The sequence below is a fragment of the Sapajus apella genome, unplaced genomic scaffold, assembly GCF_009761245.1.
Source record: "Sapajus apella isolate SASKATOON/1434 unplaced genomic scaffold, GSC_monkey_1.0 scaffold31, whole genome shotgun sequence".
NCBI lineage: Eukaryota > Metazoa > Chordata > Mammalia > Primates > Cebidae > Sapajus > Sapajus apella.
The window spans coordinates 22,009,578-22,036,295 of NW_022436971.1; the positions used below are offsets into that span (position 1 = coordinate 22,009,578).

The 26,718-nt window shown below is 47.0% G+C and overlaps 1 protein-coding gene across 5 annotated transcripts in view; it reads right to left on the bottom strand.

Moving 5' to 3' along the window:
* The window catches only part of TRAPPC12 (trafficking protein particle complex 12), a 93,806-nt gene that overhangs the window by 36,282 nt on the left and 30,806 nt on the right, over positions 1-26,718 (bottom strand). For 3 of the 5 annotated variants that reach the window (XM_032294247.1, XM_032294246.1, XM_032294250.1), the window contains exons 4-5: positions 14,437-14,550; positions 11,719-11,857 (exon numbers count right to left, since the gene is read on the bottom strand). The exons of 1 other annotated variant lie outside the window; for it this stretch is intronic. In XM_032294247.1, the coding sequence (XP_032150138.1) occupies positions 11,719-11,857; positions 14,437-14,550 (253 nt within the window). The remainder of the gene's footprint in view (positions 1-11,718; positions 11,858-14,436; positions 14,551-26,718) is intronic. One more of the 5 variants, XM_032294248.1, reaches the window with a different exon arrangement.

The following is a 26,718-nucleotide window of genomic DNA, read 5'->3' on the forward strand; positions in this document are numbered from 1 at the left end:
TGGTGGGGGGGTTAATCCAGGGGTGGTGGGAGGTTAATCCAGGGGTGGTGGTGGGGGGATTAATCCAGGGGTGGTGGGAGGTTAATCCAGGGGTGGTGGGAGGTTAATCCAGGGGTGGTGGGGAATTCATACACAGGGCAGTGAAACTGTTCTGTATGACACTACAGTGAACATGCGACATAAGGAATTTGTTGAAACCCACAGAATGAACAGCAAGAGTGAACCTAAGGCAAACTATGTACTTTAATAACAATGTACTGATATTGGTTTATCAATTAAAATAAGAGTACTCTGCAATAAAAATTTTTATAGATATTAATAAAAATGCAAGATGTTATTAAAAACTGTGTGTAGAAGAAAAGAGGGTATATGGAACTCTCTACTCGATTTTTCTGTAAATTACAAAAAGGAAAGATAAACCCAACTATGTATATAATTTAGTATACAATAAAGATGGTGTCTCCCAGGCATTAGATGGAAAATGGAGTTTTTAATGAGCATGGTTTGGATATGGGCATTGCCACATGAAAACAGATAAAATCAGACCCACATCTTTGAGGGGAAGGACTGTGTTCTTGGGATCTCAAATTGGAACTTAAAATATATATATATTTTCTCAGAAATACTATTAAATATAGTGGCCAGCTGTAGGTGAAAGAGTAATATTAATACTTGATTCAAGGTGCATTCTGACCAGCTGCAATCTTATCGCCTGTGCCCTTGTTAGAACTTGAGAATGTCAGGCCCTGCCCAGACCTGCTGCGTCAAGAGCCTGCTCTCTGTAAGAGGCTGGGTGACTCATGTGCACGCTGCAATGGAGAAGCACTGCTCTAAAACATAAAACAGGACCTTACTGATGTGAAATTAAAATTCACTAACTCAAAGGTTATCAGGTAATAGCAATTATATTTTTATAATGTCTCAAAATGCACACTGACATTCCTTAGGATCAAATGAAAACAGGTACTCAGTACCACATCTAGTGCATTCATTACATACCACACAGGAAAATGTCCTTCACTAGGTATATATTGTTCCCTCACTGCCTCTACCCTGTTCCCTTTGACCTCTAACTTCTGGGCATCCTCTTTCCCATGGAGGGTGATCAGTTCTCCCGCTCCACCAGCCAGTCCCTCAGTCCAGATGGAAAACTGCAGCCTGAAGGGGACTGCCCAGGGTTCTGCGGCAGGGTAGGGAGTTGGCTGTGTCCTCACTATGGTGGCACTGTTCCCTCACGCTGCCGCCTCTCCTTGTGGACAATGGGTTATCAAGTAAACAAACAAACAAACATGGCCTGCCAACATACGCCACCAGGCCACTTGTCAGCAGCTCTGCAGAGACTGTCAGCTAGAAGGTCTGGCAGCAGCCCCCAAGCAATCCTCTTTCACGTGTCCCTCAGTGGGAACCTGAAAGCTGGGCCCTCCCCAGGCAGATGCAAAACCAGGAAACACAGTAGTGGTGACCCAAGCCGGCCAGGCTCTTCCTTAAACATTCTGTCATTGTTTGTGCCCTTCTTAGAAATACCTGGAGCAAAGTGAACACTGAAGTGGAAAAAGATCTTCTTCCTGGTTGACTTGCATTAGTGAAAAAGTCTTGCGCAGACTAAAAATCTTAAATAATAAAAATCCAAAGGAAAAACATATCTACGACTTTATATGAAAGAGAAAAACGTAGGAAATTAAATCAGAAAAAAAGTCACCCCTTCCTAACAAAAAAATATATGGATCATAGAATTAAAACAAAGAAATGAAAAACAGTAAATGGAAGCAGCAGGTGAGCTCCAGGTGGGGCGTGTGAATTTCACTGAGCTGACACTGACTCAGCAGCTCCCGGTGCTGGGCAGAAGGCTGGCACCGGGTACACACAATGACAGCCACATGGTGTGGTCCATGTCCTCAACCTAACTACTCCCTTCTTCAACAAAATACATACAGAAGCTGCTTTGGTGTAACGCATACTTTTGTCTTAAGTAAATGCACATAAAAATACCCTTAAGCTCATTCTCTCAGTGACCAAACCTAGCCCCTGCCTCTGAAGAGTGACCTTGGGAATCTCAGTGAAATCCTCCATGCTGAGGTGGCTGTCAAGTGAGATGAAATATGCAAGAACTTCCACACCAGCCCTGAGGCCTGTCTCTCTCCTGCAGGGAGAAAGAACAATGGAAAGGAAAAAAAAAGGAGAGGCAGTCAAAATCTGTGAGGAAAAGCAATTACTAGTGGATCTATTTCTCTGGAAGATTTCCATGTAGAGTTGTGACCTGCCAAAATCTAGGTTGGTATAAATACTGTAGAAGGGTTCTCATTTATCATGTAGAAAACATTAAATAAAAATACTCCTAGGAAATTCGTATCAGACAGTCCCCTGTTATGTTGAAAATCCATACTGCTACTATAGAAAAGAGAAATGTGCCAGGATTGCCCGAGCCTTGGTGCTGGGCAGTGAGAAATGAAAGGGAAAAAGATGGCATTTCAGCTTCCCTTGGGTGGGGTGCACCCCCTGCCGCCACTCACTAGCTGTCTGTGTGGGTGGACATGGTGGACCACAGCCTCTCTGCAGCCTCCCGTGTCACCTGTAAACGAGGGCGGGAGGCCCTGGATGCAGCTAGGTTGCTATGAGGCCAGAGCAGGTGTGATGTGTCGATGCCTGATGTCTGTGCCACCTGCCTCAGAGAATGCGGCTGCAGGTGCCTTCCAGGCCCTTCGCCCAATTTTAGTAGCTCTACGCTTGCTTCAATAAGGCACAAACTTAAAAGCCTGCCCTGGCGTTTCCATCTCATTTTCAAGTTATGCAAATGCTTTGCTGGGAGACTGCTTTGTATTTATTTCCCTCTGTCTCTGCCTGTCTGGGTGTGCCCTTCCCTCTCCTGACCTCAGCAGGCAGGAAGAGCCATGCCTTTGGCTTCTCTCTGCTCAACGCTGGGGATACTGCTTGGTGTCTGTGCCCGGCCAGGCACACAGTGTCACACTGACAGCTCTCAACAAGTCATTTTTTACTTTAATGTGGCATTATCAATTAAAAAAACATTTTTCTCTTAAGACTTTCTCACACAAAGACAGTGAGAAAGTCCTAAGAGAAAGAAATACCTTAAAGATTTATTATTGAAATAATTCACTGAACGAAAGTCTCCAAAGCGCTGAAGCATGAAGACAAAGGAGGCTTGGGTCACTGCCTCTGGATAAGGAGTCTGTCACATGTGCGACCCCCACGTGGCTCCAGCCACAGCCAGTGACCGGCCAAGTCCTGTATCTTGTGCAGACAGGGTAAGGAGAGGTCTCCATGCGGGTGTTCTCATGGTAGATATGGAACCCCAAACTGAAAGTTCTCCTAGTTTTAGTAGTTTGTTCTAAGAAAAGACTGAAAATGCCAAATTTCATAAAAATGGTGAGCAAAATGAAAAGCGGTAAGATGAACTAATGAGCCTTCTCCAAACAAATAAACCAGCAATCACATGTCCAACAGTGAACGCTTGGGAGTTCTATGTGAAGCATTACGACCTGGAATCGAACTCAAGCGGAACATGGTCACTCTGCAAGGTGACGTAATTTGTCATGAAAAATAAAATCTGACATTTGAAACATGCTGAAAATTTAATTCTGAGATATCACGTATGGTTATATGTTGATAAAAAAAGTTTCAGAATTTAATTTGAGAACTCAAAATGTGAATTTCATGATTTTGGGGGGAGTTTAATAAAAAGGGACGAAAGGCCCAATGACAGTGTGCTTATACTTACACAGAAGAGCTGACGGCTGATACAGGAGCAGAGACTTGGCATCCAATTAATTTAAGTGTTTGCCCCCTTGATTTTAGTTTGGCTTGATGGAAATCCATAAAGGATTAAGTTATGAAGTACGATTTCGTATGAAGTCATAGCTCTTGTCAGTTAGACTAAACGTACAGATCTGAATTTTGTATTAGAAGCCGCACTGCACGTTTTGAACAGCACAGTGAGGAGAATCAAGTTGCTTTATTTCCAATGGGAAGAATTTTTGGCCTGTTTCGCCTCTAGTTGCGTGGAAACTTGAAGTAAGCAACTGAATGCAGAAAGCGGTACTTTAAAAATTCAAAGCACTATAACGCTTACATGCTCACTGCCATCATCAATTTTTCTTTGGAACAAGAGAGAGGGGTAATTCCAAACAACAGATTAAAAAAATGGTGGTGGGGGTCTGGAAAAATTTGACTGAGAGAGGATGAAATTAACCTCGTCAGGAATGGACATTTAATTTTAACATAGTGAATGTGTACAACACAAGAGTGAACCCAAGTGTAAACTATGAACATTTGTTAACGCTGTACCAACACTGGTTCATCATTTATAACACGTACCACACCAATGCAAGCCGTTAATACAAACTGCAATGAGTGACCTAGGAATATTGTTCATGGAAATCCCTGTCAGCGCTTCTCATGACTACAAACCCTATAGCGGGAGAAATAATCTGTTCCACAGCCTAACAATTTAAAAAATAAATAATTTAATTAAAAGAAAATTAAAGGAAAAGGCTAGTACAGGCATATGAAGAATGGCTCTCAAAAGAGAAACTGTAGGATTTTGGAAAGGTATTTTAAAGCCCTAATGTGAATAGTAATTATGAAGTTATTAACATTTAAGACAAACAAAAACAAAAATACTTTTGGTGCTGGGAAAAGGTGGGCATCCATGGCGCCCTCTGTGGAGGAGGAGGTTTCCTGGGAGGGTATGCTCCCTGCGGATGCTGAGGTACCAGTGAAAGTGGACGGCTGAGCTGTGTGGAGATCACAGAGTCTGTCTGTCCACAGGGCCAAAGACTGTGGGAGAGGATTCTGGGAGCATCCCGTTCAGTGCAGCCCAGCGCACTCGATTGAAGACGGTAGGGCCTCAAGACTGCCAGGAGAGACAGCATCTTCAACAGGTGTGCATAGGGGCTCTGAGGGGCTGCCCCAGAGCTCTTGGAAGCTCCAGGTGAAGAGCTGCCTGTCAGCAAGGGTGCAGACTCTCTTCCCAACCAGAGCTCCTCCCACGCCCAGCGGATGGTCCCAACAGGGGGCAGCAGCTCCCTCAGGAGACGTTTCTGAGAGCCGTCTGCCAATGTCCCTACCTGTCTTAGCCTATTTGGCAATGACAAAGCATGACTGCTTTGCATTTATTACTCCTGATATAACAGTATGTGGACTCAAGAAGATACTCCTAAAACGTGTTACGTTGCAAACAAAAAAGGTTATGTCTGTACTTTTAAACTAGAATTTTTTTTCACGGTTGAAGATAGTATTTCCCAGAATGGGAGAACATATTAATATTTCCCAAATACGAAACAAATGAAGGACTAAATACCTACTATGTAGAATGAACCCCAACCAATTAAGAACAAAGATAACCCAACAGAAATACAGGCCAAGATTATCAAAGAGTGAGTCACCGCAGAGGAAACTGCAGGCGAAGGACACAGAATTCGGCAGAAATCAGAAAGACCTAATTTGCGACAGGAGGTAGAATTTTAGACCCACTGGTGAAAGTCTGACAATCTTTAGTCATACAAGAGTGGGGAAACAGAAACTCACACACTGTGGCTGGGAGTGGAAATTAGCATGGTCACCTTCACAATCCCACCTTGAATTTATACCTTAGAGAAATTCCTGAACATGTACAAAGAGAAATGTACAAGGGTGTCCATAACACCATTGCTCATAATGGCCAAAGGTTGGAAAGATCCTAATTGTTCATCCTATAGATGCAGATACGGATTGATATGAATAATGGTAATCGGGGAAAAAAAGCAAATGAAAGATGTGCTCACGATGTACATTTACAAAGCTTGTAAGACAATACTCTCTCTCTATATGCATGTACTTCTCTGTGCGCACGTATGTGTGTGTAGATGAAGTGAGTATGTGAGAACCTGATCTGGAAGGGTACACAACAAGGCACAGCTGTGACTGCTTCTGGGAGGGACTGAGTGAGAAGGAGTGTCACCGGCTGCATCAGCAACAGGTGCTTTCATTTGTTAAAAAAACGTCTAAGGCAAACACGAAAAAATATTTGTCAATTGCCTGCATATTTAATGTTTGTATTTAAATAAATATCAGTTTCTCTTGAGCAAAGAGTAGATTCAACCAGATCCCCAGAGTTTCTCATAAGATACAGAAGTAGTGGGTTAGAATAAAAATAAATAGCTTTTATTAAAAACCTATTAGAACAGAAACCGAAGTAAAATAAAAGTAAACAGTAAATAGATGCGGGCAACGTAGAAAATCAAATATCTGAATTTGCACAAATCAATCTGGAAGCAACAGTGACTTCCTGTGCAGTTAAAGAGCACTCTACCTCAACTAGTGGAAGAATTCACAGATAGGGAACTTCTGTTTCAACATCAGAGAACTACCAACAGGAAAGGCAACTTGAGGATATGCTTATCTTTTCTCTGTCCTGGAAGATGCCTGACACAGGGTATCACTATAAAACTGAGGTTCAGTTTTCAGAGATAAGACTGTGGCTGAGAACGATTTTCTGCGCACTATTTTTATTCCTCTTGTTTTGACATCTTCTACCAGTATGACCACCACCGCTCCTCTGCATTTACTGAAGCTGCATGACAATTCTAGACAGAAGAGCTCGGCTGCCAAGTGATGTGTGAAGTCTGAGGAACTAAAGCTGCACACTCTGTATAAGTGTGTCCTGCAGGGATGCAGGGGACTTCCAGTGAATGAAAAGATGTGGACAATCTGCTCACCATCCTCAGCCAGCTGGCTTCCAAACACAAATCTGAACTTTCAGTGACTACCCTGCAACCCATGATATGAATTCTGATAAAAGGCTTGATGCAAGAAGCTCCCAACTCTGCTCCTGGAACCTGTGTGCTAGGGATGAATGAAGCTAGGGAGGGATGAAGCTAGGAATGAACGAAGCTAGGGAGGGAGGAAGCTAGGGAGGGAGGAAGCTAGGGAGGGATGAAGCTAGGGATGGATGGAGGTAGGGAGGGATGGAGCTAGGGAGGGATGGAGCTAGGGAAGGGATGGAGCTAGGGAGGGATGGAGCTAGGGAGGGATGGAGCTAGGGAGGGATGGAGCTAGGGAGGGGTGGAGCTAGGGAGGGATGGAGCTAGGGAGGGATGGAGGTAGAGAAGGATGGAGCCAGGGAGGGATGGAGGTAGGGAGGGATGGAGCTAGGGAGGGATGAAGCTAGGGAGGGATGGAGCTAGGGAGGGATGGAGGTAGGGAGGGATGGAGCTAGGGAGGGATGAAGCTAGGGAGGGATGGAGCTAGGGAGGGATGGAGGTAGGGAGGGATGGAGCTAGGGAGGGATGAAGCTAGGGAGGGATGGAGCTAGGGAGGGATGAAGCTAGGGAGGGATGGAGGTAGGGAGGGATGAAGCTAGGGAGGGATGGAGCTAGGGAGGGATGGAGCTAGGGAGGTATGGATCTGGGCCCTGGGTGCTCGGGATAAATGTGGGGTCTGAGAGGGGAAGAAACAATGAATGCAGTGGAAGACGAACAGGAAAAAGGGGTGGGGATTGAGGAGCAAGGAAGGAAATAAAGAGAGGACTCTCAGGTAAGCAGCAGTGCTACCTGGCTTCTTGTGGCTTTGGGGGTCCCACCCAGAGCCGTCCAGACCTCAGCTCTGGGGGCGTGGGGCTGGGTCAGCCCCTGCCCATCGTCCTCGGCAGTCTTCCTGTGCACAAGAAGGAGCATCCAAACAACCAGGTGAAAGACAGTGCCAGAGTCAGAAATGGCGTGAGCTTTGGAGGTGGCTGAAATTGCTAGAAATGACATATAAACTCATCAACCATAATACTGTTCCTTTCTTGGTTGAATTTTTTTAAAAAAACCTTCATGATTTTTACACATGATTCATTACATGTTTTGTTATGAATATTCTGAATGGGCAAAAATTACACCCGATATTTACATGAAATATATTAAAGCTCATTCATAAAAGTTGTTCCTATCATTATAGCATCCTTTTAAAGCACATTTTAACAACTTGGTTTGCTTATATATTGCAAGCTAAAATGAAGTGAATGAATCAAAATCTTACATTTATGCCTTGTTACACTACAAAATGGGCAGAAAAATGAGTAAACATCCAGCATATTTTTGAGAATGGAATGTTAATACTTTCGCTAAAATATATATGATTTATGTCTATTTCATAATTTAAATTAGCTGCTTAATGATGCATAGCTGCTATCTTCTCTTTATCCATTTTCCAATGCAATTTAATTTCAGGCAGAATCAAAGCATGTTTTCCAGGCTCAACTGCACATCCTTAGGAAAACATGTCCTCAAAGTGAGAAGGAAAGATGATGGTAGTTCTCTACCTGAACCCATGGATTTTTATTCTTTATCTTAAAGGAAATTCAGTGTCATTTCCATTAAAATCCTCTCCTTAGAGATGGGTAAACAGGGCCACAGAATCTTTAGGACATTGTAAAACAGGACACACAAGGCGAGGCTGGGCATCCTGAATGACTAAAGGTAAAGGTTAGAGACCAATGGGAGGCGGAGCTTTTCTCTTGTGAGACAGAGTCTTGCTCTGTCGCCCAGGCTGGAGTGCAGTGGTGCAATCTTGGCTCACTACAACCGCCGCTTCCTGGGTTCAAGAGATTCTCAGGCCTCAGCCTCCCAAGCAGCTGGTATTATGGGTGTTCACCACCATGCCCGGCTAATTTTTTGTTATTAGTAGAGACGGGGTTTCACCATGCTGGCCAGGTTGGTCTCAAACATCTGGCCTCAAGTGATCTGCCCACTATGGCCTCCCAAAGTGCTGGGATTACAGGCATTAGCCACCACACCCAGCCAAGCTGGAGGTTTTTATTTGGTCACTCACTGTAGGAAACATCTGCCTTTCAGTCCCAATCATTCTTAACCACCTGTCATAAAGTCAGAAGCAGGTGAGGTAACAATAGTCATTTTGAATCTATAATTCACAGGGTCCTCAGTAGGAAATGGAACCAGAGCTTGGCACAGGTCTGCACTTCAGGGTATCTGGTGGTTTCAATTAAGGACTGTGTGTTCAAGGCCCTGAGATTTCTGTTAGCAGAAGAAAAAATGCCTAAAAAATCAGCTGTGAAGTCCCAGGCTGAGGCCTGGGCAGAGTCCCACAGACCTGGGTCCAGCCCCTTCCCAGGACTATGAACGATGTGGGAAGGGCGGGGTTGGAGGAGATGCTTGGCCTAGAGTCAGGCTGAGGGGGAAGAAATGGTTTTATTTAGGCTGGGGGAAAACAAAGCTGATCCTTATAAGAAATACAAAAGCCGCCGTTTCTTGACCATGATGGCTACCAGGCATAACTGATTAGATAGAAACACTTCTAAACTTCCCCAATTAACAATGCCTTGAACTGTTCCATCTTTTCTTCACAACCTATCAAGTGACAGGCTCCCCACTCTTTTTGGACTGGAAATTTGGTCTTACATGGAAAGGATGACCCTCAAAAGGCAACGAAGTGGAGACAAGAAAGGGACATGACAGAATCAGGAGCCCAACTAATTTACAAGATGGAGAAGTACCCTTGAATAACGAGCAATGGCTGTAACTCTCCAAACTCACGAGTGGATGTGGGAACCACCCACGTGTGGACTGGATGAAACACTGGGAGGATGTAGATGAGGCTTCGTGCTGAGGAGAGAGGATGGATAAAACTCCGCTCCTTGGGGACAGAGCTCAGGACTACCAGGCAGCTTCCTGGCTGGAGCGTGGGAGAAGAAATACTTCAGGGAAGAAGTAAAGACATCTTGATCCAACTCATGGCAGCAAAAGCCAGACTCCTGGGGACAGAAGGCCTGCTTGGCCAGCAACGCCAGCGAGAGCCCTTCAGCAAGTTCCCGAGACCCACCTGGCCCCACTTCCTCCACGCCACGGCAGACAGGGCTCCTGACACGCACGCTCATGCGGCCCTGGCTTTGGCCTGGTCCTCCTGGTCATGTGGAAGGCTAGCGGGACTGGACAGGCCGGTGGGTGGGCAGGAAGCATCACACATTAAGGCCTGGAGTCTGTGTCCCTGGATGACACGGAGTCCTAAGGCCGGGAGTGACAGCAGTGTTACTGGTCCTTCCTGACTCTGTGAATTCCTCGCTTGGTCAGTTCACTTCCATGAAATCAAGCCAGCCCCAACAAGACAATCTCTCTGACGTATGCCCTATGTTAGGTGCTAAAACTTACCCTTTCCATTTTTTCTTTTCTACAAGGGGCAAATTCCCTTAGTCAGAGGAAGAAACAATTTTAATACCAGTAAGACTAACGGCCAAAAACACTTTATACTAAGAAATGATAAAAATCTCTATCAATTCCGGGATAACTCAGAGTAATACGGACCAATTCCCTACTTGGAGAGAGGTAAAGATGATAAAGGACAGAGCACAGAGAATAAAGAAAGCTGGTGTCTGCATTCCTTCCTGTACCCTCCCCAGAGGCAGGGTGGAGTTCTGAGAATAGAGAAAGCTGGCGCTCCTGTACCCCTCCAAAGAAACAGAGTGGGGTTTTAAGGAAAAAACACACCAAGAAGTGGAAAGATTTGTTTTTCCTTCCAGCCTTTTTAGTTCATCTGCTTACCTACTAGTATCGACCAAGTTAAATAGAATGTGTATTGAAACTTCCTGAGACTTCTATAGGAATTATTATTTTATTATTAATCAGGTCTTTGCATCTTCTGTGTTGCTGGTTTTAAAGACTTTCTAGCTCCAATCTGGCTCTGCGTTTCCTGACAACCAGGACCATTCTCTGTAGCTCACTGCCGCAGCCAACGAATGCTGAACCGAGCCTGCAGCACGCGGCGGCACGAGACTTTCCCGCCACTGATCAATCCGGAGGAGAGTAAGAAAACCAGCAAATACAGCTGGTTCTAGATAGCAGCCACCATTCTAATCAGCTTACACACAGCATCATTTAATCTTTGTGACACCCCAGGAAGCAAGGAGGACTGTCATCTCTGTTTTACCAATAAGGACGCTGGGACACAGAGATGTCACATCATGCCCCCAAGGCTACAGTCAATGGCAGAACCAGGATGTAACTGGGGATGCCTGACAGTAGGGCCTGGGCTTTCAACAGCTGCTTACACTGCCCTCACGAGATACCTGCCAGGACTATTTTCTATTTAAGAAGAACACATGAGAGGTTTCAAACATATTTGCAAGGTTCTCCACTGAGAGACACGCATTGCACAAGGCTACAGCGCTGCAGACGGCTCTCCGTGACCCACCCTCTCCCTTCCCAACTGTTTCTTTCTCGTCACCCTCCTAGAATGGCCCAGTGTTTTCCAAACAATGGTCAGGACTGTGACCCAAAGGATGAGCCACAAGCAGATTTTTAAAATGAATTACATCAGAATAGAGACAAATGGGAAATGTCAGGGTGTGCGCCACATGGCTGGACGCGTTTGGCTTCACTGCGCTGCGTCTCTGCGCATCAGGCCTGGTATGGGATGGCTCTTCCCTGCGGAGCCGCAGCCTGGGAGTCGACCACCCGGCCCCTGCACCAAATCGTGCTGCCTTGACAGAGCAGGTGCGGGACACATGGCTGCTGCATGTACAAACGGACGCACCACGGAGCGCCTCCAGGTCAGGGCATCCGTAAATCTGAGTGGGAGGATTCCCTAAGTCAAGGCTTTTTGCTAGGTACTTAAGTGCTTTTTGAAGACTGGATAAATACGGAAAACTGCGGCCACCAAATTATGTATACACCAAAGCAAACCAGAGCGAAACACATACAAACGTACAAACATGAAACACCATGGCCTTACCCCTGCGCCCAGGGTACACGTGCGGGTAGTACTCGTAATAAAGATCTGGCTGATCAAGGTTTCCAAAGGGTTCAAATTCCATTTCAGCATTCTGGAAGAGGCCCAACTTCACTAGCAGCGCCAGCCTCACAAACCAAAGCTAAAAACACAAAACACAACAGAAATAAGAGGTTATCTACATATATCTAGTTAATAAATTCCTATTCCTTATGAAGTTGGTGTTAGAGGTTAATTTCTCAAATATTAAAATAAGGGCTAACCTAACTTTCTATCTTTGCATATTTACACAATTGTGTTTAAAAAATTATTCTTGAGGCTGGCTCATGCTGCAGTTCCAGCTACTCAAGAGGCTGAGGTGGGAGGATCACTTGAACCTGGAGTTCAAGTCCAGCCTGGGCACATAGTGAGACCCTGTCTCTAAAAAAAAAAAAAAAAAAAAAAAGTTACTATTGAGCTTAATAACAATGTGAATGATTTTACATAATTGTTTACTCAATAAGTAAACAGTGCTTACTGAGCAGGTGTGCGTGCAAAGCACTGTGCTATGTCACGAAGATGAAAAGGCACCAAAGGAATGTGCCACCTAGCTGGGGGTGGGGCAGGGGAGAATGGGAGCAGGAAGGAGGGAAGCGCAGGGCTGGCTGGCTGCCTTTGAAGGCAGCTCTCAGGGCTGTGGAATTTCAAATGGCCACAGGCTACGGAAGGGTCTGGTGGTTCAGGGAAGGTCAGGACAAAGGCACAGAGAAGGCAACGTCTGAGGGCACAGTGTGCTCTGACAGCATCTGGGGTGCATTCAGGAAATGGGGGGAATTTGCATTACAGAGCTGCAGAGCCAGAGATTTTTAGATTAAAAGGGGTTCCTCAGAAATGACCTAATTTGATCTGACTTTACTGATGAGAAGAATGAATTGCACCAAGTGTCTGCTGAGGACGGATGGATAAAGGAATGAGGCACGCCACACAACGGAATCGCACTCAGCTTTCACGGAGGAAGTCCCGTCGTTTGTGACGTAGATGGGCTTGGGGGACGTGACGTTAGAGGAGACAAGCCAGGCACAGAAAGACAAACACCGCGTGATCCCACTTACACGTGGAATCTGAAAACGGTGAACTCACAGAGGCAGAGTAGATGGCAGGGGCCGGGGCTGGGGTGGGGAGGGGGGCAGGCAAGGGAGGTTTGAGAGATGTTAGTTAAAGGAAACAAAATTCAGTGAGACAGGAGGAGTAAGCTCAAGAGATCCACTGTAGACATGGTGACCATAGTTACAAACGCTGTACTGTATACTAAAAATTGCTACACACACAGCATGTGAGACAGCGCATGTGATTTAGCCATTCCACAGTGTATACATATCTCGTCATGGTCTGAGGGTCTGCACACAACATGAGAAGATGAGATTTCGCATATGAGGCAATGGGAAGCCATCCAGCTCTTGACTAGCTCCGTTTCAGACTGGCTCCTAGTGTAGACCTCGCCTGCCCTCCCCCCTACCCCCAGCCCCGGCAACCACCATCTACTCTGCTTCTGGGACTTCAGCATTTTCAGATGCCATGTGTAAGGAGGCTGGTTCTCCCTCCTTAGGCAGCCCAGTGGTCCCTGGCTCCTGGGAGGTCATCATATTGGGGTTGGGTTAGTGCCGACACTTGACCAACAAAGTGCGCCACAGCCCGGAACTCTGGACCCAAGCAACCCTCCCACCTCGGTCTCCCCAGTGGCTGGGACTTCAGTCACGTGCCCCTGTGCCGGGCATAGTTTTTGAGCAGGAAAGTGAAATGATCAAAACTGTGATTTAAGACTTTTTTGGAGGTAGTTTACGGAATGAATGTGCATACAGAAATCTGAAGTAAGTTCCTCTAGGAGGCTGAAGCAACACTGCAGTGAGAGCTTGAGCTGCAGGCGGTGCTGGGAGAAATGCTAGAAAAACAGTCTAGGGTTTAGCAAACCAATGGATGGACAGGTGATGGGGGAAAGTGTGTTTAAAGCTAGCGCGGCTCTTCTTGTCAGCTCTTAGGGAAGAGGGAGAAGGAGAAGGAGCCTGCTGAAAATAGCTAAGCTGTCAGGGCTCCCCAGAGCTGCTCCTTTCAAAAGCTCCTCACAGTTCTGAAGGACCTGATGATTGGTTCAGCCCCGGAGGATTCTCATGTAAGCCAGAATAGCGGTTAAAAACTCCCCAGGGAAAGGTAAGACTTGATCAACATTTGCGGCTGTTCCTTCTTATCAGATGAGTTTCCTTTTGTTCATAAATCTATTTTGTGCATTCCATTTTTTTTTTTTTTTTTTTTTAAATTTCAGAGCAAGTGATATTATACCAAGAGGAGCCAAGCCACGGCACATGGACCTCTGTCCTTGGGGTGTACAGAACCAGCTGCTCCTGTACCATTTCCCACAGGCTCAGACGCGCCCCGGAGTCCCGCTTGGGCCAGCTGCTGCTGCCAGTCATGAGGCGAACCCACCTGCTGACCCAAAGCCATGCTGGTCCCGCCATGAGACTGAGTGTGAGCACCTGTCAGTGTGCTTCTGGGGCGCACACAGGCGGCCTGACAGTGCACAGTGAGAATTCCAGTGCCCGAGTATGGTATATACAGTAGACTTAGAAGAGAAAGAAGCAGGATATGGAAATATACTTTCTGTTATTGGCATGAAAGGCCACGGTCCTGTCCATGTCCCCACATTGTGATGAGCCAGATTAAGCAACAGAACCTGAAAGGTGTCCTAACCTGCAGTGAGTCTGTCGTGTGGCTGGTGGGCAGCCCGCTCTTGCCGTAGCCCTGGCCATGGGCGGTGAGGAGGCGTCCGCACAGGTCCACTGCCGCCCTCCAGTTTCTGCAGCTCTGCAAGACAGGGCAGACATGTGACCAAACACACACGCAAGGCATGGGAGAATGCAGACCTGAATGCACGGCCACTGGACACAGCCGCTCACCTTGCTGCAGGCAGTCCCAGCTGGCCGTTAGTAACCACGACAAGGTCCGTGTGCTGGCGGCATGGAGGGAATGCCATTTGTCAACGTTGCATGTGTAATTAGGCAATGAGAGAGCCAAGCGTGAGACACAGTTCAAGCTGATCAAATAAAAGCATGAACATTTAACAACTAAAAGAACGTCGGGAGGGGCTTCTTATTGGAAAGCTCCCCGCATCTCTCAATCTATGTGACTGCTTTCCTTGTTAGCAAGATTATCTTGTGATTTCTGTCAATTTAAGATCAACAAATTTGATGCTGTGTTGGATATATTTATTTGTATCTGTAAGATCTGCATGTGACTCTAAGAGGCTCTATATGTTCATAATTCTAATTTATCAATATGGAAAAAATCAATGAACTATGTGAACACAACATGTTCCAGGCCCAAGTGGCAACGCACAGCGGACTTTCCCACCAGTAAACATTATGCTTCTACCACGGGAAGGCGTGCTACTACCGACAAACTGGCGGATTCCTGTAGACTTGTGTTTATCTCTGCCCATATGCAACAGAGAAGGGAGGGCCATTAGGCAACGAATGGGAAAATAAGATCAGAATGGTTAAACCTTTTAGGAAGCTAAAAGTAGATGCTCACTGTCTTCTCAATGTAACAGGCACTGTCTTCGAACCCTGTAGATGTCCTCGTTTCTGCGGCCAGTCAGTAAATAAGCTTTAAGCAATTCCTGCCTGGCAGAGGCCACAAGGCTGGTGGGGAGGTTAGTGAATGAACGCTGTGTCCTTGCACTCATTAGTGGTATGATCCAGTGAGGGAGACAGACAGACAATACGTTTCTCAAGAATTCACTCAATGATTTTGTATGCATGCCAAGCGCTTCTCTGACAAGAAGTTTAAGAGTTTGTGTATTTTAAAAACGTGTGGTCAGGCCTGCCACACACTTCTGCACACTAACTCACACAGGTGCCTCGCCCTGTCTGCACCTCCTGCACTCCACGCCAGGACACAGGAAACTCGGGCCCTGCTCATGAAGCGCCTGGGAGGGAAATGAGCTCAGCTTTGCCCTAAAGTTTCTCTGCTGTCCTTTATTTGGCGTCCCCAGGCGGGAGCTAAGGACTCGCTCTGAATTCCAGCTGCAGTGGGGGCTGTGCCGCAGGCAGGAGTGGGGATGTGTCTTCCGGGGCTCTGACACTCACACTGCAGGCTCAGTCACTCACACTGCAGGCTCAGTGATGGCTGCGTTTACAGGGCAGGGGTCATCTGTCCCACCTCAGAGATGTGACCATTGGATAAGATCTACAGAAGTCCTGAGCACAGAGCCGGGCACGAGGCAGACATTAAAAATGTGGACAATGCTGCTACAAATTCCCAAACTGTCCCTACATAAATCCAGAGTCGGCGTGTGCGTGCCTAGTGAAACCATGTGTGTGAGGCAAGGAACTGGGGCAGGGCCCGGAGCACCAGACAGGTCAGGCTCTATGACAGCTAGCCGTGTGACCTGCCACAAGCCGCCAGCTGTCTCCGGGCCGCAGACATCTCAGCTCCTCCAGGTCTTCTTAGGGCTTGAGAGTTCGTCTTTCTTTTAAAATGCTGAACATTCTACTTCCAGATTACCAGTTCGTTCATCCACTGACCTACGGAAGGACCTCTTGGTTTTGTCTAGTTTTTGGCAACTATGGATAAAACTGCTATCAACATCTTTGTGTAGATTCTTGTGCGGATATGAGCATTCAGCATGACTGGCAGAAATATCCAGGAGCCTAATGCAGTAACCAGACTGCTGGGCTGTATGTGAGAGTCTGTTTAGTGCTGCAGGAAGCTGCCTTCCTAAGTGGCTGCACCATCCTGCCTTCCCCCCGCAGTGAGGGCTCGTGGGGCTGGCACACCCCAGCACTGGGTGTTGTCAGTGTGGTTTTCAGCCGCTCTGACTGGCATGCGTCTCACTGCCAGGTGGGCGTGCCACCGTCTCTCTCAGTTTCTCATTTCCCTGTACCTGCCATAGCCTCACTGTGAGTGCCCGCCTCCACGGCACGGACCAGCCATCTGCAAATATTAGCAGGGCAACCCAAATGAGGTTTCTTAAAATGTATCTTGTAGCTTTTTTTTGGAAATAAGACCAGCACATACATGGTGCAGTTGGCTTTGCAGCTGCTAAAGCAGCCCCACACCTGCAGTGGCGTCTGTGGCTTTCTTCACTAGCCGGTGCGTGGCCACTAGCCCAAGTCGGAGAACCACGGGTGGACGGTGAAGATCAAACTGGTGCCACGCTCCCCACAACTGTGCACACTACAGCGAAGAATGTCACATAACACAGGATTTCTGTGTTCTGGTTGACAGTTCAGAAATATTTTTAGATTGGTTAAGATAATTTACTAAGACGATCTCCAAATGCCTTCTCTAGTCTAAATTCAATGCAATAATCACTTTATATAATACAAATGGCTATGTATATTCTTTTTGAATTGCAAATGTGAAAGAGTGAGAGGGAAAGACATCGTGCCAAGTCTGAACCAGTTCTATATATGCATCTCGGCAGAGCCTGTATCCAGGGGCAACTAACAACCTCGCCCTTCCCGGCTCCCTAGGCCTGAGGCTCTGGCCTTTCCTGCTAGGGGCTGAGGCCCTCTTCCCTCAGGGCATGACCTACAGTGAGGACAGGCAGGAGTTAAGCAGGGTGGCAAGGAGGGGCAGAGACCCTAGAAGAAGACAGAGTGTGTGCAAAGCCTGGCAAGAGCGGGCTCGGTGGCCCAGGGGCATAGTGCAGGTGCAGAGCCGAGGGGACGCAGTGAGGACCAGGGGACCAGAGGGAGGCCGTGGACGGGGTGCCGAGCAGGCGAGGATCAGTTGAGGTTGGGGAAGCAGGTGAGGACGGGCTGGCACGAGGGAGGTGAGGCAGAGGAGGGTCGGGGGTGCTGGCCTTTGCAGGCTGCCAAGAGCATCGGCCACAGCAGTGTTGCATCATCGCCACATTTGAAGGCACCAGTCTCCCTGCACTGATGGGGTGAACTTAGGGCGCCTGTGTAGATGTGAGCGAAGCTCTCAGGAGGACGTTCCAGCAGCCAGGCCTGGTGCTGGCAGTCTGTGTACATCCTGTGGGCGCCCCGCCCCCGCACTCACTGCCTGAGTTGGCAAGCAGAGCTCACAGGAGCCCAGAGTGCAGCCTCCTGCGCATGTGCGTGGCGGGAAGGTTTTGTGCTACCGTGGAAGAGCTGGGCATCCACAGCAGAGCTGAGCAGCTGCCGCAGGCGCCGTATGGCCAGGAAGTCCACAAGGTTCACTTTGTGGCCTTTGACGGAGAATGCTTGTGGATCCCAGGTCTAGGCCCTCGTGGGTCAGTAGTTTATTTCTTCCGACTTCAAGGAGGACTGTGGGTGACTTCAGCCTGCGAGTGGCTTGTGACTGGCACCCGAGGACAAGGCACAGGAGTGGAGATGCCTCTGCAGCGACAGGAGCTTTACGTGTACTGCAATGCTGTGACAACGGAACAGTGGGCTGGGATTTGCCACGTGCCTTCCGTTTCGTTCTTTCATGGCTGATGACGGTGAATTAGTCATTACTTATATCGCTGGTGCAGAGCGGCAGAGGCAGACGAGTATTCGTCCAGAGGGTCAGCGAGCACACGTCTCCAGAAGGCAGCTGCAGGGGAACTCAACGCCTGCCAGGTTCCATGCAAAGCTATTAGCAGCTTTGCTAAGAGCTGACTGGAGTCAGATGAAAGTAAGATTTGTGGAAAGGCCGGGCACTGTGGCTCATGCCTATAATCCTGGCACATTGGGATGCCGAGTCAAGGCAGATTGCTTGGGCTCAGGAACTTGAGAAGAGCAATATGGTGAAACCCCATCTCTATGGAATAAAAATCAGCTGTGTTTAGTGGCACGCGTCTGTAGTCCCAGCTACTTGGGAGGCTGCAGTGGGAGGATCGTCTAAGCCCGGAGGCTGAGGTTGCAGTGACCTGAAATCATGACACTACACTCCAGCCCACTGTCAGAGTGAGACTCTGTCTTAAAAAAAAAAAAAAACTGTGGAAACTGAGGAGAGGGAAGCAGAGAGACAGGCAGCCACAGGGACTCTAGGGAGGTCAGCACTACCAGGCTGTCGGGAGGAGAGGCAGGTGGCCGCGCAGAAGGTGAGACAGTATCTGTGTTGAGCCAAGCACCTGAGTGTGTGAAACACAGATGGGGAGGCTGCAGCTGGAGAAAGGCTGATCACACATGAGGAAGGAAGGATGACCCCTGGCTCCAGGTTCCTGGCGTGAGGGCATGAGGGCCAAGGGTCATCTGCGGGGAGGACAGTCTGCCACCGACCTCGGCAGGTGTGTGTCCAGGACCAGGGCCATGAGGTGCTACCAGGATTCTGTTTTTGATCCTAAGCTGGGGGAAAGCCACTCATCGTTAAAAGTGAGGAGGAAGGGGAGGGGTGGCAGGCTTGAGGTATTAGTAGTTCTTGGTGATTCTCGTGAGGATTCACAGTTAACATGGGTGAAGAACTCAGAACCACGCTGGGAGCATGGTGAGTGCTCAGGAACGCCGTCTTCCCCACCTGGGCTCCTTGGCATTGCACTTCCGTAACCTCTCCACGAACACCTTCCCTCCTGGACTTGTGGACTGCAAGCCCCCGCAAGTGCACGGGCTGTTATTCTTGGTCATAATAACATTACAAAGTAGGCATTATGATGACTTTTCTTTTGAGACAGGGTCTCTCTCTGTCATCCAGGTTGGAGTGCAGTGGTGTGATCACAGTTTGACTTCCTGGGCTCAAGTGATCCTCTCCCCTCAGCCTCCGAGTAGTGGGGCTACAGGCTGCGTGTGTCACCATGCCCAGCTAATTTTTGTATTTTTTGTAGAGACAGGGTTTCCCATGTTACCCAGGCTTGTCCTGAACTTCTGGGCTGAAGTGATCTACACACCTCGGCCTCCCAGAGTGCTGGAATTACAGGCGTGAGCCACTGTGCCTGCCGCTATGACAATTTTTTTTTTTTTGGAACAGAGTCTCTGTCACTCAGGCTGGAATGCAATGGCAATCTCGGCTCACTGCAAGTTCCGCCTCCTGGGTTCAAGCAATTCTCCTCTCTCAGCCTCCCGAATAGCTGGGACTACAGGCACCTGCCATCATGCCTGGCTAAATAAAAATAATTTTTGTATTTTTAGTAGAGATGGGGTTTTGTCATGCTGGCCAGGCTAGTCTCGAATTCCTGACCTCCGGTGATCTGCCCATCTTGGCCTCCCAAAGTGCTGGGATTACAGGCATGAGCCACTGCACCTGGCCGATGGCCATTTTCAAAAATGAGAAACTTGAGGTTTTAATTCTCATGGAAAGGATAACAAAGAAGGTGATGAGTAAAGTTGGCGGAATCTGCATTTCCTCATCTTTTCACTCAGTAGCCACTTACTGACCACCTGCTGTGGGCCAGGCACTGTGCTAGGCTCAGGGGACACAAGGCCAGTGAAGAGTCCAGGTCCCAGAAGCCAGGGCAAGCTTCCGACATCAGGTCACAAAGGTGAGATGCCAGTTCCAGGCAAGAGGGGGCAGCTGGGTGCTTCTAAACAGAAATGCATTTTGAAATAAAATGTTTGGAAAATGAATCTAGCTGCAGTGTACAGACCGACTGGGGCAGTCTAAAGACCATAAACGGTCAGGCGCTGCATCGCCGGCCCAGCAGGAGAGCAGAGGGCGGCAGAGGGGAGGGCACCGGGGCTGCTCCTTAGAGGCTGAGAGACCCAGACACAAACTAACCAGTGAAACACCAATGCTAACATCTGACGGTGGTGCGAACATGTCTCTACCCACCCTGGGCAGGCGGACATGGAGATGCAGCAGGCAGATGAGCTGGGCTTTACAAAATTACGGAAGATAAAAAAAACAATGACATAAGATGGTGGAGCAGTTATGTGAAAGTGCCTGGTAAATGTGCAGATGGCAGGCTGCAGCTGAGGACAGAAGACACTGGAGATGTGGGTTTGGGGGAGCACGTGCCGGGAGCGGAGGCCCAGCGAGGGAGGGAGGAAGGCTCTCCGGAGAGGAGCGGGAGCAAGTTCCACAGAGCATCTGCCCTGTAGTCGAGGAAAGCCGCCCAGGAGGGCACAGGGAACGGGCAGGGGAGCGCGCCCAGGAAGCGGCCTGGGGGGCTGCCGTGCTTCTGCTCTCAGCTTCCAAGGACAGGACTGCTGCCTACGGACACAGGAACGCTCGCAGAATGCCCCTGATGTTTCGGGGAAAGAAATAAAGAAACCTACCTATGGCAGTCACGGCGCGAACGCCTGTGAGGCACAGAAGCACCTAGTCTTAATGCACTTAAGAAGCATTTTCTAAGCACCTACGAGGAGCTATGCCCTAGTCAGGCAACAGGAGTCCAAAGATGAATGTGGTTGAAGGGCAGTCACACAGAACAAACGGCTACAAAGCAGCATGTCAAGACAGACGCAGATGCTCCGTCCACACCCACTGTGAGTTAGAAATACCGTGAGTTGAAAATAAGTGAATGCAGGCCGGGTGTGGTGGCTCACACCTGTAATCCCAGCACTTTGGGAGGCTGAGCCTGGTGGATCGTCTAAGGTCAGGAGTTCGAGACCAGCCTGACCAACACGGGGAAACCCCAGCTCCACCAAAAATACAAAACTTAGCCGGGTGTGGTGGTGAGCGCCTGTAATCCCAGCTACTCAGAAGGCTGAGGCAGGAGAATCACTTGAACCTGGGAGACAGAGGTGATAGTGAGTTAAGATCGCACCATTGCACTCTAGCCTGGGCAACAGAGTGAAACTCTGTCTCAACAAAAAAAAAAAAAAAGAAAAGAAAAAGAAAATAAGTGAATGCACCTAACCTACTGAATGTCACAGCACAGCCTAGTCTAGCCTGCCTTAAACACGCTCACAACACTAACGTTAGCCTACAGTTGGGAAAATCAGAAAACCCAAGGCCAACTTTACAAAGCGCTGAACACTTCATGTGGTTTCTTGAATTCGCTGAGACTGAGAAACAGAATGGCCGTGTGGGTGCTCACAGCACAGTTCCCACTGAATTGGGAGCGCTTTCACCCCACCATAAAGTTGAAAAACCTTAAGTCAAACCACATAAGTTGGGGACTGTCTGTACGTACACACAGATGCATAAACACATGTAGCAGACCCTCTATCTGCCAGGGACCAGGTCCAGGACCCCCGGGATACCAAATCCATGACTGCTCAAGTCCTAGGCTGATCCCCCATATCTGCAGGTTCCACACACGTGGATTCAACCAACCACGGCTGAAAGCTTGCTGTGCACACTTCAGTGCGTTTCTCACCTGTGGGTGGTAGAATCCATGGATGCGGAACCTGAGACATGAAGGGCCAAGCATACGTTATCTACATATTAAACACACACATGCACACATGTTCATGAAACACGGACACCCAGTATGGGAGACACCAAGATCGGTGGCACGGGGGCGGAGAGTCTCACACAATGAACAAGAGCAATGCACGTGAATGAAGGGAGCGGCGTCCCTCGTGGGGCAGAGGGCACACGTGGCACAGCATGGACATGCCTGACAGCCCTGTGGGGACACTGCTGCCACCGACGCCTGATGATTCAGGAGGAAATGGGCCAACACACGCGGAGCACGTTCAGGGCACTGCAGAGCAGGGACAGCTGGAGGATGGGGTCAGGGGCATCGGGGGTGAGGCTGAGCTGGAGCTGGAGCTACAGGCCAGACCCTAGAGTGGCAGACCCCGGAGTGGCAGGCAGGAGGGGAGGACAAGAACCCAGGCGGCTTTGCGGGGAGAGAACCAATTCTAAGGACTCAATCTAGAGTGGAGTGACTGCTGCCAGGACCCCACTGCCGTGCTGATCTGGATCACACGACGAAGTGAGATTTCTTCTGAGATCGCACGTGCCTGGTTTGAGTGACTGGTTACGATGTGCACCGGCTGCCAAGTGGGTCACATTTCCCAAAACGGAATGAGCTGAATCTGCAGTCCTACGTGCTGATGGAAATATAATTAAATCACACATGCAACATACTATGTGCTAAAAATTAATTATATCCTTTGAAGCCACTTACATTTATGATAAAACATTTTAGATGGCTTAAAAATGTGTGAGGGGGCACCTAGTTTTCTAATTCTTTGGGGGGTATTATGTGAATAAAAAGGACACTGAGCTAGCTTAGCAAACAAGGCACAAAGAAACAAGGGCCTGAATTAGCACAGGAGGGGAGGCGCAGGCGGAGGAGGCGAACGTTCATGTGAACTATGCAGGAGGCAGAAGCGCTGGGTTCTGGCCAGCGCTGATGGGTACTACCATAAGCTGACTGAGAGGATACGGCAGAAACAGTCGGCCAAGGTGGCGGGTGCTGGTGAGATGATTCCGCACACATACACCTTTGAAACACACACAGTTCTGTCAGGCAGGTTAGCTGCTTAAACAGAGTTAGCGAACACCCCATCTACTGTCTCACCTCTGTGCAACTTGTGGAATAGTACAAAGCAGCCAAGTATGAAGTGAAAAAACAAAGTCAACTGTGGACAATCATACGGTATTCTCATATGTATCCTTTTTTTTTTTTTTTTTTTTTTTTTTTTTGAGACGGAGTTTCGCTCTTGTCACCCAGGCTGGAGTGCAATGGCGCGATCTCGGCTCACCGCAACCTCCGCCTCCTGGGTTTAGGCAATTCTCCTGCCTCAGCCTCCTGACTAGCTGGGATTACAGGCACGCGCCACCATGCCCAGCTAATTTTTTGTAGTTTTAGTAGAGACGGGGTTTCACCATGTTGGCCAGGATGGTCTCGACCTCTTGACTTCGTGATCCTCCCGCCTCGGCCTCCCAAAGTGCTGGGATTACAGGCTTGAGCCACCACGCCTGACCATTTTTTTTTTTAAACATATACTTTTTGTATCCTTCACTCAAAACTTCCTTATATCTTCAAAAATTTTCTTGGGACATGATTTATAATGGCTGCATGATATCTAATCACACAAAAGTACATATTATTTGTTAATTTGATATTTGAACATGTGTTACCTTTTCAGAAAATATAAAACTGATCACTAACAGAATGCCACTCAACAGCGCTGCTGGTGCTACTGAGCGGACCGAACGACACCCTGCTCATGTTTTATCTAAAAGCTCTTAATCAAGGGTCTCTGGGACGACAACGGTTAATGAAGATAATGAGACAATCCTTTGCCACTACAATGACCAGCTGTCCCAAGATAAAAGAAACCAAGATCATATTTCCTTGAGTCCAAGGAGTCAAGTTTTTGTCTATTACAAATGAAAGCAGTACAAAAAGCAACAGAAAAACCAGAGTCCTAGATCAAGAGGGTATGCGCTGGTTAGACAAAGGAAACTGCCCATTTCTGTGAACAACAGTTATGAAGAGTTAAGAGGAGAAACTGTAAATACTAAAATTCTACCAGTAACCTGAAGTTCTCCCTTTGCACTAAAAGTGTTCAGCTGTTTTCTTCTGGAAGGGTCTTTGGTAGCAAAGACTACCATTTATTTTGTGTAACAAATGAACAGAATTCTGTACACGGCGATTTTCCTTACTTTCGTGGTAATACAACTCCTGTTTGTGTCCAATGCCCATGGCTATGTGGTGCCTTTTCAGGTGGTACTTATCAGCTTATTTGGCTTCCTTTGTGTGAAAGGCATTCCTAATTTCATCAAGGTTGTAAGTTTAGACCAGGTCCAAACAGCACAGGCCGTGGGAGACACAATTCCATCAACGATTTAGAACAGATGACGGCCCAGTCTTCAGCTGCCCACCCTGGAGTTGCAGATGACAGTGAACCGTTCTGGATGAAGGTACAGCTGGCCGCCCTGTGTCACCGAGCCCTCACACCATGCCACCTCTCCCACCTCCTCTCCAGTCAGAGCTCACCTGCACTTGCTCACTGTAAGATGAGCAGCCTTCAAGCCAACCTCAAACCTGACCTCAGCGGAGCCTTTCCTGCTCATGGTGAACCCTTCCTCCTCTTCATTCCTGCCTCTCCTTTGGCTCCTTTGGGGCAGTGGCCTCATTCAGTGCATTGCTTTTTAATTTCTAAAAGCCTTTCCTTCGTATGGCACTTGGCATGCACAAACAATTGTGGAACAGATAGTAAGTTCAAAGTACTACAAGAAGATAGCATGAGAATAAAATAATGCTTAACCACACTAGTAATCAAAGAAATGCAAATTATAACTTACTAGTGAGTTGATCTTCACTAGTAAAAAATATTAAAAAGCAAATGCCATCGTTAGCCTAAAAAATTAGAAATTAAAAAATTTTTAAAAAGATACAAGTCAGAGTAAGCAAGGAGACACTACAGCAAGCACACTCAGGTGCTGCGGAAAACATGATCTGGAGCCGCCCTCTGAACGGCAGTGAGTAGTATTTATCAACAGCCTCCAAAGGGGCCATGCTCTTCGGCCTCGTGATTCTCCTCCAAAGATTTATCCTAAAGAAATAATCACATATGTAGAAGTCTGTACAAGAGAGTTCATCTTAAGATTATTTATGACAACTTCAGATTATGTGGCTATTAAAATGTTTTAAAACACCCTTTAATATGGAGAAATGCTAAATATATAATAAATACTAAAAAGATACAAACTGGGGCCGGATGCAGTGGCTCACACCTGTAGTTCTAGCACTTTGGGAGGCCGAGATGGGTGGATCATGAGGTCAGGAGTTCGAGACTAGCCTGACCAACATAGTGAAACCCTGTGTCTACTAAAAATACAAAAATTAGCAGGCATGGTGGCACATGCCTGTAATCCCAGCTAGTCAGGAGGATGTGGCAGGAGAATCACTTGAACCCGGGAGGCAGGGGTTGCAGTGAGCTGAGATCGCACCACTGCACTCCAGCCTGGGTGACAGAGAGAGACTCCATCTCAAAAAAAAAAAAAAAAAAAGACACAGACCGATAGAAGCATATGAATTTCATGCATAGCATATATGCAAATATGTATATCCATTCATCTTCATACATGCACACTATGTATGGTATAGATACACACACATATGTATATACACATATACTAAAATGTAAAAGAACAGTGGTTACATAAGCAATGTTTTTCAATGTTTCTTTTCTTTTTGATACAGAAACTTGCTATTTGTGAATGCAGGAAAAAAGAGTTTTGTGAATTAAACTCAGGCAGACAGGGCTTTGATATCCTGGCCTTTGAGAAACCAACTGTGTGCACGTCCACTGCTGTCTACACAGCGGCAGCCTCAGACAGGATCATCCCTACCCCATCTCTGTACCTAGAACAGTGCTCGATGTGCAGGAACCAAAGTCATGCTGGCTGAAGTAATACAGCATTTTCACAACAAGTATGGAGGATGTAAATCGCTATTAAGTACAGCCACTAAAGCATAGTTTCTGGGTTTTTCTGAAAAAGTAAAAAGGATTTCAATATAGTAAACACAGAATCTCCCGATTTTAAATTCTCTGATGCCATGCAATGCCCAGTGAACTCAATTTATTATCTATTTGATGGACTTCAAAGGAAATTAGAATTTGCGTGGGTACAAAAACATATAAATCGGAAAATCTGATTATGGATACATATATATATATATATTTTATTTTTTATATATATATATTTTTTATTATATATATATATATTTTATTTTATATATATATATTTAAATTTTATTTTAAATTTATATATATTTTAAATTTTTTTATTTTTTATAAAGACGGGGTTTCACCACGCCTGGCCTTAAATATTTTTTAAACAAGTAAGAAATATTCCACAGTAAAGGCTCCCATCTCAGTTTATACCCACTATGTATAGATACTCACCACCAATAAAACATTTACATGTGCAATAAAATTATTTGCAAGGACTCTGCAAATATAAAGTACTCCATAAATGATTAAAAATAGTAAAACATATCATATAAAAAGCCTTCAGCTTTTGCTATGATTTCATATTCTAGGACTTGTTTTCTATGTCTCACACTAGATCACAACTATTAAAAATAAAGCAAAAGCCTCACCATCTTAATTATTCATTTTTTTTGGGGAAATGTACATCTTTTAAAAAAGTAGCTTCTTTCCTGACTGAAAATAGAAAGCAGAAATGTTTATGTTTCTCCCAACATAATTT